This window comes from Sparus aurata, chromosome 7, assembly GCF_900880675.1.
Source record: "Sparus aurata chromosome 7, fSpaAur1.1, whole genome shotgun sequence".
In the NCBI taxonomy this organism is placed as follows: Eukaryota; Metazoa; Chordata; class Actinopteri; order Spariformes; family Sparidae; genus Sparus; species Sparus aurata.
The window spans coordinates 16,908,291-16,921,216 of record NC_044193.1 but is presented as its reverse complement, the minus strand read 5'-3'; the positions used below and the strand labels follow the sequence as shown (position 1 = coordinate 16,921,216).

The 12,926-nt window shown below is 43.0% G+C and overlaps 2 protein-coding genes across 3 annotated transcripts; both read left to right on the top strand.

Moving 5' to 3' along the window:
• The first annotated feature begins 269 nt into the window (after nt 1-269).
• Nucleotides 270-2,990, top strand: hoxc6a (homeobox C6a). Of its 2 annotated transcripts, none has more exons than XM_030423191.1 (2): nt 270-1,518; nt 1,984-2,990. In XM_030423191.1, the coding sequence occupies exons 1-2, from the start codon at nt 1,122-1,124 to the stop codon at nt 2,298-2,300; spliced, it is 714 nt and encodes a 237-aa protein (XP_030279051.1). In that variant the 5' UTR covers nt 270-1,121; the 3' UTR covers nt 2,301-2,990. The 2 variants fall into 2 exon arrangements, with proteins under 2 accessions (XP_030279051.1, XP_030279050.1); XM_030423190.1 differs by having other exon boundaries at nt 1,981-2,990.
• A 998-nt stretch (nt 2,991-3,988) lies between these two features.
• hoxc5a (homeobox C5a) lies at nt 3,989-7,013 on the top strand. The gene is made up of 2 exons (XM_030423192.1): nt 3,989-4,610; nt 5,883-7,013. The coding sequence occupies exons 1-2, from the start codon at nt 4,139-4,141 to the stop codon at nt 6,089-6,091; spliced, it is 681 nt and encodes a 226-aa protein (XP_030279052.1). The 5' UTR covers nt 3,989-4,138; the 3' UTR covers nt 6,092-7,013.
• Nucleotides 7,014-12,926: the final 5,913 nt, after the last annotated feature.

Below are 12,926 nucleotides of genomic sequence, written 5' to 3'. Positions count from 1 at the left end.
TCACTTGTTTTATTGCCCTCACAGAAGAGAGACCATAAACGCATTCTTACTACCTACAAACCCTCCCCCAGTTCACTGCAAAAGAAAAGAAAAAAGAAGAAAAAAAAGAATGGAAACTGCTCACGCGTCAGATAATTCATACACAATGAAAACATTAAGAGCGTGTGTTGCAAACTCGTCATTAAAAAGGCTGAGATAAACAATACATGCAAAATGTTATTATTATTATTTCTTTATCTTCATATGGCACAGAGCTGGCGCGTCCTGTGGGGATGGGAGCGTGTAGATAGTGGAGCCTACATCTCTGCAGTGGTGTTGTGAAATTAAAACAGTTTTGGCAACACATACACACACACGCACGCACGCACACACACACACACACACACACACACACACACACACACACACACACACACACACACACACACACACAATCACTCACACAATCACTCACACATACCACAGAGCTCAGTATTCCAGGTGAAGGTTTCGCTTTATATCTCATTAAATGAAATTAGCAGCCTATTGCACTCATTCAGAAAGCTTCAGTTTTGACTTCATGTGTGTTATTGTGCAGCTCTGTCCGCCTTCCCTCTGAATGGGATCACTGTACTGCACGAACATTGTCCACATTTCACATCAAAAAACTCCCCCACCCCCCTCCCTTCTTAACGCCACATTCTCTTAAACTTTAATTCCAAAAAACGTCTAGCCCTGCCAGCCTCGCACAGTGTGCCACTCCAACTCTACGCTGTGTTTATCGGCATTTAGCACTAATGTTCAAGCTCTGAGCTAAAAGCTACAGTTTCTCCTCAACTCCTGCCTCTCAATTGGTGGAGAACGGTCAGCTGACATTGTCATATTGTCTCTCACCGAGCCAAGCCTCGGCTATAACACTCGGGTTTGTGCGTCTTAACCGGAGATTGGAAATTAATAATATTGAATCCTCAAAGTAGCCCACGTCCAGTTAGAGAGAGGCAGAAAGTCGGGGAAAAAAAGAGAAGACCTTGGAGAAAGGTGTGGTTGGTTGACACAGACGGGAAGGAGATTTACTGAGAAGGAGATTGAAAAGAGACCGATAAAGAAGTGGGGAGAGTTGGAGAGAGGGTTACAAGCAAGGTATGAATTCTTATTTCGCAAACCCGTCGCTCTCCTGCCATTTATCCGGTGGTCAAGATGTTTTGCCTAACGTACCCCTGAACTCCACCACCTATGACACAGTCAGACATTTTTCGTCGTACGGTGCCGCTGTGACCCAGAATCGGATATATGCACCTTTCTACTCTCCTCAAGATAATGTCGTGTTTGGGTCTGGCAGGGCACAGTACGAGTATGGATCAAACGTGTTTCTTCAGGACAAGGACGTGCTGCCCAGCTGCAGGCAAACAAACATGGGACTCAATACACAAAGCCACATTGCTCAAGAGTACAGTTTGGATCAAGGAAGAGCAGGAGCGCAGGAGCAGAAAGGCAACATCCCGATCTACCCGTGGATGCAGCGAATGAACTCACACAGCGGTGAGTTTTACTACGACAAATAAATTAAGGAAATGGGCCAGTTTTACGATATGTCTTACCAAGAGAGTAAGTTACTTTTTATGGCCCCATAAAACATTACTGTATCCCCTCGACCTGTAGATGGGCCCTTTGCATGTGCAAACAAACAGCTTTCATTTTCAGACAGATATAGTGGCCATAATCAGCAGCGTGAGGCAGCGAGGATATATTATGATGCTTTCATTATTTTTAGATAATAGAAGGAAATGTGTCCTTCGAGATGTGATTGCAGTTAAAAATGAGTTTATTTTCCTTCGTGGATTTAGATTACAATCCGATTCTAATAACGAGGCAAAAACTTTAACTGCCTCAAAGTCTCACCAGAGCACAGAGAAGGGAGCCTGCTGTATGTATATTTCTTGTATTAAATGTGACTTCGCCTTTGCGGATGATTAAATTAGTGCCTTCACTTTGATGTCTCAGCAGGAGTGGGCTACGGGACAGACAGACGCAGAGGACGTCAAATATACTCTCGTTACCAAACACTTGAGCTGGAGAAGGAGTTTCATTTCAACCGCTACCTGACCAGGCGCAGACGCATCGAGATCGCCAACGCGCTTTGTTTAACGGAGCGCCAGATCAAAATCTGGTTCCAGAACCGACGCATGAAATGGAAGAAAGAGAGCAACCTGACCTCCACGGTGACTGGAAGTGAACAGACAGGAGCCTCTCAGGAGGAGCAGGAGGAGCGCAGTGGCGCAATGGAAGGAGAAGAGAAAGATGAGGACAAGAAGAAAGAATAGAAATAAAAGAAGACCTGGTGACCATTTAAAAAAAAAAGAAAAACCCAACATAACTACCTAAAGAAAAAAAATCCACATGGACTTGAGAGCGACTTCACTGCATGATGGCTACCCCCGCAGCTCTCCCACTTATATCCCATGTTGGCCACAGGAGTGTTAAGCCTTAGAAATCCGAATTATTTCAGCCACAGTCTGGCTCCCTGTGACATTTGGAGCGCTGATTTTTTATGTTATTTTATTTTTTATTACTGCAATGTCACACTTGTATTGTGAAAAATAAAACAGAAGTATTATTTCTATGTTATTTCCCATGCCAGTAAAATCCTATGTATTTATCCCCGCTACACCCTACCCACCAACCCAAGCTACCCACCTCTCTCTCTTACACCCCATCCATCACTGTGAACTCTTTGATCAGCTCACAAAATAAAGTGTTGGTCAGACTTAACTCAATATTGTACATGCACATTCCTACGGAAGGGAAAGAGAGAGGGAGAAGGACCGGGCCGGACACATCACAGTATACTTGAATTGCCCGCAAGAAAAAGTGTCCTGCATAAACATGAAAAGTTGCACGGATATAGACTACAGTCCACACACACACCCACACACACACACACATGAAATGCCTGTATATAATCAACAATATATTCTGTCAATCCTGTGAGGACTTATGTGCATTTAGCCGCTTTGATAGACGCTGCATAACATAAAGTCTGCGCTTCGCCCCTTCCTTCCCTTTTTTTTTTTTTTTTTGTTGTTGTTGATCGTTTTACACAATACGCTTTCCTTGTGAGATAGATTTGTACACTAGTAATTCTTCACTTTTGTTTGGGAGTTACGAATTCATGTTTTGTCATAATTGTGTACCATGGAATAAAAATATTTGTAAAACTTTCACCCTCGTCCTGTGTGTCTGTGCGCGTAAAGAAAAAAAAACGTTTCCCGGGGAAAAAAACAGTCAGTTTGTGATTGTGGAGACTTTATTTTATTCTTTTATTTTTTTTTATCATGACCTTTATGGTCAGCAGAGGCTGTGCGAGAAAAATAAGGGCAAAAAAAAAAAAACGGCTAATAAAGTGATTTTTAAAGCGGATCTCGGCCGCTTGATTATGAAATTATGAACTTTCCGAAAGGCACAATGAGAGCTCGGGAATGAGCAATGAGTCCAGTGTCCAGTTAGACACGATAACGTTCCCGTAGCTGCGTTATTAACACATCATTCAATGCTACATCCAAGTTTCAAATCCATGTGCGTAAATATATTTTAACCGAATGGCCACTTTGAGTCTTCAGTATTATTATTATCATTGTAATTATTATTGTTATGATTATGATGTGGGACTGTCGGTGGACTCGCGGTGCGTCAGGGGCAGAGAGCTCTGGCCGGTCCTGACCGTCCTGCCCCATACCAGACACCAGATGACGCTCTTGTCTTACTGTCCTGCCCTTTTTTGCGCTAAACATCCCTGCCTGGTGCTCAACAACCAACAGCTCAAAGTTTACCGGACACGTTTCTCCTATTCATCAATATCCCCATTGAGTATCAAAGCCAATTTATGACTGGCCAACATGTGCACGTGATCCCATACAAATACACCATATTTGGGCAGCGGCACGTCGGATCAAGAATTAAAAAAAAAAAAGATACCAAAGCCTACTCCACCTATAAATCCTGGCTTATTTTTTTTAGGGCAGACAGCTCAGAATTTTCCAAAAGCGGCAACAAAGAAACGCAATGATCAACAAAAACAAGGAAATAACCGCAACAAACGTCCCGCAGACCCTCTCTAGTTTAACAAGAAAGTGTCGCTGCTAGTTTAGAAAAAACAAAAACAATGAGCTCTTATGTTGACTGCTCCAACCTCAGGCAAACAAGCGAGACAACTTCTCCCAACACTATGTTTAGTTTCGATCTATCTGGGCGCGCGTCCAGCCGCTATGAGGGTGTTAATGTGAACGGGATATTCACTTGTCCCGTCCCCACGACCTCTGTTGAGCGGGACGAGATGAAAACTAGCCTGCGTGGCAACACGGATACTCCTCTGCCGCCGGGACCACAGATAACCATGGTCTCCAGTAGCTCCTCCGTGGACGCGAGCGGGCTGCGCTACGGCGGCGGCACGCTGCTGGGACTGGGGGCGGACAGAGACCCGGAGAGGAGCGCGAAATCCGGCGGCAACATGAGCCAGGAGGGCGAGAGGAACGCGGAGAGCACGCAAACGGCGAAACGCAACGCAAAAGTGAACCAGGACAGTGAGCAGCGGCCACAGATTTACCCATGGATGACAAAACTGCACATGAGCCACGGTAAAGTTTGCCTATTTTACTAAAGTGCGACTGAGATGCTTTCCCTTATTCACTCTTTACGCTGCTACACTTCTTTTCGCCCGTTCCACTTTCCCTCTTGAGTTTTATAGGCCAAACGCAGGAAATAATAAAAACTCGCGGTCATAAATTTTATGACAAAGGCATCCATTGCTCGTAAACCTGCTCTGTTACGGTGAAGAGGTGATCTGTGGGGTGATTTATGGTCGCATAATTGGATAAGAGAAGCAAACTGTGATAAAACTATGAAATAATATTTACAAATTCGTCTCAAAGTATTCGTGTTTTTTTTGTTGTTTTTTTTTGTTGCTGTTCGTTTACAGTGTTGGGTCGAGCTGCGTGTTTCACATTATCAGACTGTATGTGTGGGAGAAGCTTTAGCCTTAAATTGAACTCTGGGAAACACCAATGCCCTGACCCAATCGTGAACTTTTCACCTCTAAAGATTTGAATAGGCGTGCTCCTTCTCCGTGCCTTCAAACCACTGGCTGGCTGTTGAGGCTGCAGATGAACAGTGAAAAAAAAAATAATAGAAGACGAAGAGAGAAGCTACTTCTGTTTTGTGCTATGCAAACACCCAGGAGCACACACACAGGAGGAATGTAAATATATGTATGCCCCAAAGCAAAGGCCTGTTGCTTTACTTTGAATGCGCGACTCTATAAATAGCGAAATTATATCTGGAGAACCTCAGATTCCATTATCTGATCTTTAGATTTTACGCATCTGTTTTTCCACCCACGATATTATTACACACTCCTGTGTGTGTGTGTGTGTGTGTGTGTGTGTGTGTGTGTGTGTGTGTGTGTTAGGCCGAGGCCAGTGTTTACAGGGAGGCCAACACATTATTAGTTATCCCATTTTACATAATACGACTCCTTCACTAATAGTGTGTAATTTTTATGTTTTAATGTGAGAGGATGTGGAGGGCCCTCCTCCTTTTTAAACGAGGATATTTATTGGAGCTAGTTAACCATCCTTATCAGCCTGACATAAATTTTTATTACGCAAATCCACTGTAAGTATTATCAGGTTAAATTAGGTTGTCTAAAGATATGTGATCTTTAAACTGGGGGCATAAATTTGCGGATTTTCACTCGGATTATTTTGCTTGTAATGCTTCTTTTCTTTTTTATTTATGGCTAACCGAGCTCTTTTCTTTTTGAATGTCATAAACTTAATAGCTTTCTTATTATATTTATTCACCACTATAATGCTGCTGATGAAAGCTAACTGCTTTTAATGCCACTTCAGAATCGGAGGGTAAGCGGTCCAGGACCAGTTACACCCGCTACCAGACTCTGGAGCTGGAGAAAGAGTTTCACTTCAACCGCTACCTGAGCCGCCGCAGGCGCGTAGAGATCGCCCACACCCTGTGTCTAAACGAGAGGCAGATCAAAATCTGGTTCCAGAACAGACGAATGAAGTGGAAGAAGGACTCAAAGATCAAAGTGAAGGAATAGAGGCGCACCAGTGAAGCGGGGTGTGCGCCGCAGCACGTTTTCAGCCTCTCTACTGCACAGTGCTGGAGTGCCGCCTGACCTCCGGATGAACTGCTAGGAGCAATGACATCATGACACCGCTCTGTGTGCTTCATCACCAATTATGTGTCACTTGCTGCAGTTTGGGACCTAATGTATTGAATATCACTCACTTTGATCAATCGGTTTACATTTCTAAATTAATTTGCTGCCCATGCGATGATAACCTCACTTTGCTGCACGAAGGGGACACGAGGTCGAGGGGAGCCGGGGTCCCTCACGCTGCCAGGCTTCGGTCTCGCAGAGCACTGAGAGGCTGCACAACGCTACTAATAATCCATGTTTCTGATTAGGGTAACAAAAAAAAAAAGTATAAAAAAAAAGGAGGCCGGGTGCGTGGCATCCAACTCTTCATCACTATCACCATCATAATCATCATCATCACCATCATCATGTGATAAAACTTTAAGGTCAAAGACTCAAATAAAGGATATTTGATGATGTGATCACGACAGTTCAAGTAGTTTCCCACCTCTTTTTTCCTCCTTGAATTTGCTCCTCTAACATGTTGCAGTGCAAACAAGTTGGGACGTGTGTGATGACGTGTGATGTGTTCAGTGAGATAATATCTTCTTTTTTTTTTCTTTTTTTTTTTGTGAGTCGATTTCTGTCGAGGCGTCCTCCACGTGTGCCTGTCATATTTGTTTCCCTTGTGAATCTTAATCATTATGTGTAATTCAGCGACTGGATGTGAAAATATTGTGATGTGCAATGAAGCCAATTTTCTCTTGCCCACCCCCCTTTGTAAACTTTCACGGTTCACACAAGGCCTAGAATAACTGATAGAATGTTGATTGTAACCAATAAAGTATCATCATTAAAAAAAGGAAGGAAATTAATGTCAGTTTACACGTTCCTGTTATTGTTATTATTATTATTTTTTTTTTTGTGATGTTGCGGTATTAAACATCTGGATAGAAAATGCCACTGACACACACACACACACACATACACATGCACACACGATAAGAGAGGATACAATATTTCCTTTTTTTGTGTCCGTGATCACGTTTTTTTCTCTCTCTGGCTCTGAATCCAAAGAATATCATTACAGACTGACAAACGCGCTCTGAAGTTTAAGGCCCCTCATAAAACTTTATTGCCCCCTTTTCCACCACAGGCAGACTCCCGTTTCCTGTTTTGCCAGGGGAAGGAAGAGGGACACACACTAGCCTGTGATAACACTTCTCCCACGACACACAACATGGATGCAAAACTTTGTGGGTTTTTTTTCTTCCTATGGCCGCAGCCCTGTGACGCGCCATCACCACCGAGGCCATATGGCAACTTTTATGATATCGCCCTGCTCTTTAATCGTGGCATCATTACACCGTAGTTAAAACAACACTATCTGCTGCTGTGGAGGACATAAAAAAAAAAAAAATCACGCCACTCGCTGAGTGTCTGCGTGAAGCGCCGTGACGCAGGGTCTCAGCCCTAAGGTTATGAGGTAATTTCTCTACAGCACTACTTAAAGAAAATAAAAATCAACTCACCTCCCAAACTAATAGCTTCCTATTCAACTTCCTTGACGCTTATGAGAAAAACCGGCGAGCGCAGCGTCCACTTTCTCTGCGCCCCTGTTAGGCCTAACACATACGTGGACAATGTATTGAGTCCCCCTTTTTGTATGTCTTTCTTTTAGGGTATTTTAAAGTTTACAAGGTTACATATGCCAATTGCCCCGAGCTGGGCCTGTGAATGGTGCATGGGGAGCACGTGGTGTCATTTAAGTGGGTTTTATGGCCTGGAAGAGCTGACAAACCTTCGATATATACACATCATATATAATCTTAACTGTCCGGAATCGCAGCTGCTGGCTTCCCCTTATCTGAGGAAGAAAGGGCTTTGTGGCAGTGAGGATGCAGTACCTTCCTACCGGACCGTGTAGTCAGCTGGTGCGGAGAGCCCCGAGAGCTGCTGCAGTAAGTTGATTTTTAACTTTGTCCTGCGCAGGCCTGCGATTATTTCACCGCGATACAAAATGCTGCTTAATGTTTTATATTAATGCACGGCTGTTTAATTGATAGGCGTCAGATTTAAAGGGGCACTAAACGACTGCGACTACGCGTTTTCATAATTACAGAATGGTGCGTTTTGGAAATGAATCTGTGCGGTGTTTGTTTGGGGATATTTTTTTAAAGGGCATTTGTTGCTGCGCGTTTGGTCCGAGACAAGCTGGATTCAACGGAAATGCCGCTGGTGTTGTTTATTCGGATGGCGTGATTATTTATTTCCCAGCAGCGTGTTTTTTTTTGTTTGTTTGCTTGTTTGTTTTAATATTTGTGCCAGATTTGGATTTTTGAGGAAATAAACGCCAAAAATTGAAAAAAAAAAAAATAAAGATAAAAAAAAAATAAATAAAAAAAAATTGGACGTTTGAATGCCTCACCACAGATTTGAGACACAGTGGCGGTGTGTTCTGATTCAACAGTGTGCTGTTGCATGTTCGTCCTGTCAGCGAGAGGATGGAAACATATTTGAATGAAAAGTGAGACAAATGAAAAGTCCGCCAGAATAACACCCCCCCCCCCCCCCCCCCCCCCCCCATCTGGCGTCCAGCTTCAACATCCCTCCCTCCCTCCCTCCCTCTGCCTCTCTAACAAACATGCTCACTCCCTTCTGTTGCACACCTGTATGTGATTCCTTTGCACGTACGAGTCTAATAGTTTGTTTCTGTAGCTGAGTGCATTGAGAATAAAACGTGACTTCAGCTCTGTGTGATGCTGAAATGATGTCTCGCAGACTTTGAAATACTGCGCCGTAGACGGAGCCATGAAATCCAGACCCTCCTGATTAAAATGCTCCATCTCTCCGCTTCACCTTGACGTGAGGTTGGTGTTTTGTGCTCGCGGAGCTCCTGTTGTTTTAGGGGTCATGTCTGGGCCAAGGCGCAGGTTCCATTCAAAGGCGCTCGTTCGGTGTGATAATGGGGACCTGCGATAAACACCGTGGAGGCACGACTGCTGCATGTTTATACTAAAACTAAACGCACCTTTCTCGCACAGCAGCCGCTTCCTCTAACCCTGTAGTCCTCCCTGCAGTGGCAGATATTACTGGATTGATCAGTTTGGAGACTGATGACACGGAGTGATCTTATAAGCTCGATAATTTTCTGTTTCTCTGTCGTGCACATCATTTAATTGCCCATACGTCTTAGAAAGCACTTCAGCCCAGAAGCACTGCTCTTTTCTTAATCAATGTGCGGATAATTTTTGATATCAAGTCTTGTTTGGAGGGAGGTGAGTGTAGATCAGCTGACAGACAGAGCAAGGTGCAGCAGGCCGGCTGGTGATGTAGCATTAACTGATTTGACACGTGTCACATTGTGTGATGGCTCACAGGGTTTGCTGTTTATTTATTTATTTATTTATTTTTGGCTTTTACGAGAAAAAACGGGATTAGAATTTTAAAAAATAAATAAAATCAGGTGTTGCAGCGTGATCGATGATACACTTCCAATAGGGGGCACTGTGTGACACGCTCTTGTGTGGGTAAATCACTGCCGGGCATGCAGTCGTGCTGTCCTCACCCTGAGATTTTAATCTTATTTTACTCTGTGTTTTTGTGTATTTGTATGTCATTTTCATAGTAACCAGAGAGGGAAACATTTCACAATAAAAAAACAACCTTACATTTAAAAGAAATGTTTCCTCCAAAAATAGGATATCATATATTTTTTTTCCTTTTTCTGTGAATTGTGATGCATTTGAAGTGTGGTCGTGTCCTCGCGGAGGGTTGCAGGGCTCCAGTTATTATCGAAATTATTTTATACTCGTGACTTGTCAGTAATTGCATCTGTGGGGGGAAGCTTGATTCAGAGATTAATCTAATTTCGAAGCAAAGTAACAGAAAACAGTCTCAGATCACTGCAGCAAAAAAAAGTGAAACAGTCCAAACATCCGTTTTCTCCGAGCTCTTGTATTCCTTTCTTTGACCTGTGGAGCCTGACACCGCCATCATTCAAATCCACAGAGGTCATTTCCGGGTGAGCACAGACTTCCCCTTTGTCTGAGCCCGAATAAGAACTATAAAGTCCCATTACATCGTCTCCGAACACAACCTGAATTTATTTACAATGTGAAGACAAAGTCGTGATTTTTTTATTGACCGTTCGTCATAATTCAGCCGCCGCTGAAGTCCAACCAGGGATTTCTATTCATAGAACATTTGCCCAAGGAAATACCGAGAATGCTTGTAAATTTACTTTTACTGTCTGAGAATGACCCGTCCTAAATTTCTGTCCTCGGTCCCAGTTCTGCAGGAGCCCAAACATGGCAGGGCTTTTAATTTTTTTTTTCTAGGCCAGCAGTCTCCCTTCAATTAGGTTGGATAACAGAGGAGATCAGAGCAGAGGGGACGAGCTGAAGCGTCATTAATATGAAATAATATCACCACGTATCCGAACACTTCGTTTCTGTATTTGTGCAACCAAGAAATCCACCGGAGGAAACTTGAGTAACAATCATTTAGTTTGAATATTGCACTGTTATTTTCTTTTTTGAAAAGAATTCAATTGTGGCTCTTATTTCCATTTGATTCTATTGTTATTCATTTGTTTTAATATTTGTGCCACGGTGGCGATTTTAAATGGAGCAAAAACGAAATCTTCTACACACACAATACTTTCTCAATAAATGTAAAGAATGATCAGTGGGCAAATTATTGATCTAATATGTATTTATATAGCCTATATATATATATATATATATATATATATATATATATATATATATATATATATATATATATATATATATATATATATATATATATATATATATATATGTTTTTTTCTAGACTTTAAGCATCTTTCTCGAGAATCTAAATTATCCACTCTGGCTGCAGAACGCTTTTCTTTTCTTGATCTAATTTTCGTTTTTGTTTTCTTCCCCTTTTTTCTATTTTTCAGGCCAGTCCTCGGGTCAGGATGAGTGTGACCGTGGATTTATCAGTAAGTGTTATCCATCGCCCCCCCACGCCTACCCACCTGGCTTTAGTCAAGAGACGTGACACTTCATGGAGCTTGTTATTTGGCTGTTGGCAAACAGCTGGCTCCACTGACATCAAGGCCACTGACGCCTGCACTCTTAACGAAACGTGTACAGGACTGACGGTGATTAGAGAAGGAATCAGCTTATTTAATTCCAGATAAATACCCTCTTTTTTTCTTTTTGCAATTTCGTGAGCAAAGACTAAAACTTAAAGGTCGAATTGCTGTCTTTCTGCGGTGTCCGGCGAAGAGCCGGTGGAAGTTGCACACAGGTGATCTGGATCTGACTCTGCGGTGAGGGAGTCTAATGAACCGCAGCGATGCTTTAATGAACTGCAAACCAACCAATGGTTTCTTTGGGGGCATCTTTGTATCTAAAACCAGCTCTGCTCCCCTGGCTGCTGCTTTTTACAGGGTATTCATATCCAACTAGTCTCCAGTCTGTCTGCACTTCATTAAAAAGTTTTTTTTTAATTCTAACTGGACGATCCGGCGTAACGTTATTACACCTGGGGAAGAGTAAACGTGTGCAGGCTATTAGGTTAAGGGTTTGATTAAACGCGCATCGTAACCATTTTCATCAGGGAGCGGTGGGGATATTGCTCCACCGCTGTCTGCATCCAGGTCAGCTGATGCTGCGCCGAATAACAGACTGAGCAACAAATCCTCCGCATAGTTTTGCAGCAGATTTATTTTGTTTACATATGGAACATGTGTGAACACGCTCGTACGGCTGTTAGTTTGCGGGGCGAGAAAAGAGAAGGCGAAAAAAAAATGAAAATGAAAAAAGAAAAAGCTTAACAATTTCTCAAATGAACAAATGAAACATCAAATTAGTCCGCCTGAGGGCCTCATTTTTTGTACTTCTACATTATAACTAGTTATTGAACTAGGTGCACGATCTGAAAGCCATTTGTAGGGAGAAGGAATTCATTGCTGTCTCTCCATCAATAATCCTTGGCAGTGAACTATTGGAGCCAGTCAAACGCGAGGGGTGAAACGCGGGTCAGGCTGTCTAACTAATATTAAAATGCGTCCGCCAGAGCGCGCGGGGAGAGAGAAAGAGGGAGAGAAAGAGGGAGAGAGAGAGGGAGAGAGAGAGAGGGAGTGCGTGGTGTGCGTGCAGCTCCTTCACACTGCGTTTGCGCACAACAAACAGCGTGTTCAGAAACAGCCAAATGAACACGAGCTAGATTTTTGGGGGTGAGAGGACTGTTTCCTCGTGAGTTCACAGTTTCTTGGCTCAGGATGTTTTTTTCCTTCAATAAAACAAAAAAAAAAAAAAGAAAAAAAAAAATCTATTGAGAGTGCACGCGGTGAAATATGTAAATTAAGATGTTTTCTGACAGTCTTTGAAGAGTCCCCCCTCCTCCTCCTCGTGCACATAGCCACTGTAATCAATTCCATTGATTCACAATCTGAGCGTGTTTGCTGTTTTTAATAACCCTCCGAAACAGGTCACATGTCTGATATTGCATTTTTCATCCGAGCCTTTTCTCATTAGCTTCCAGAGTGGCAGGAAGAAAGGTTACCGAGCGGTCAGTATGGTAATGGCGAGCAGAAGAAACGGTTGGGAACAATGGAAACTTATTTTTCATCTGTGCTGTCACGCCGTCCCTTTGTATCCGCCGTGTTTGTGACTGAATATTCATATAGGAGCCACCTCAAAGGCAAGAGGGTGAATGTTAAGAGAGAACAGAGCCTCTTGTCCCGTGCACACGACGTGTTTGCGTGTGTGTGTGTGTGTGTGTGTGTGTGAACGGA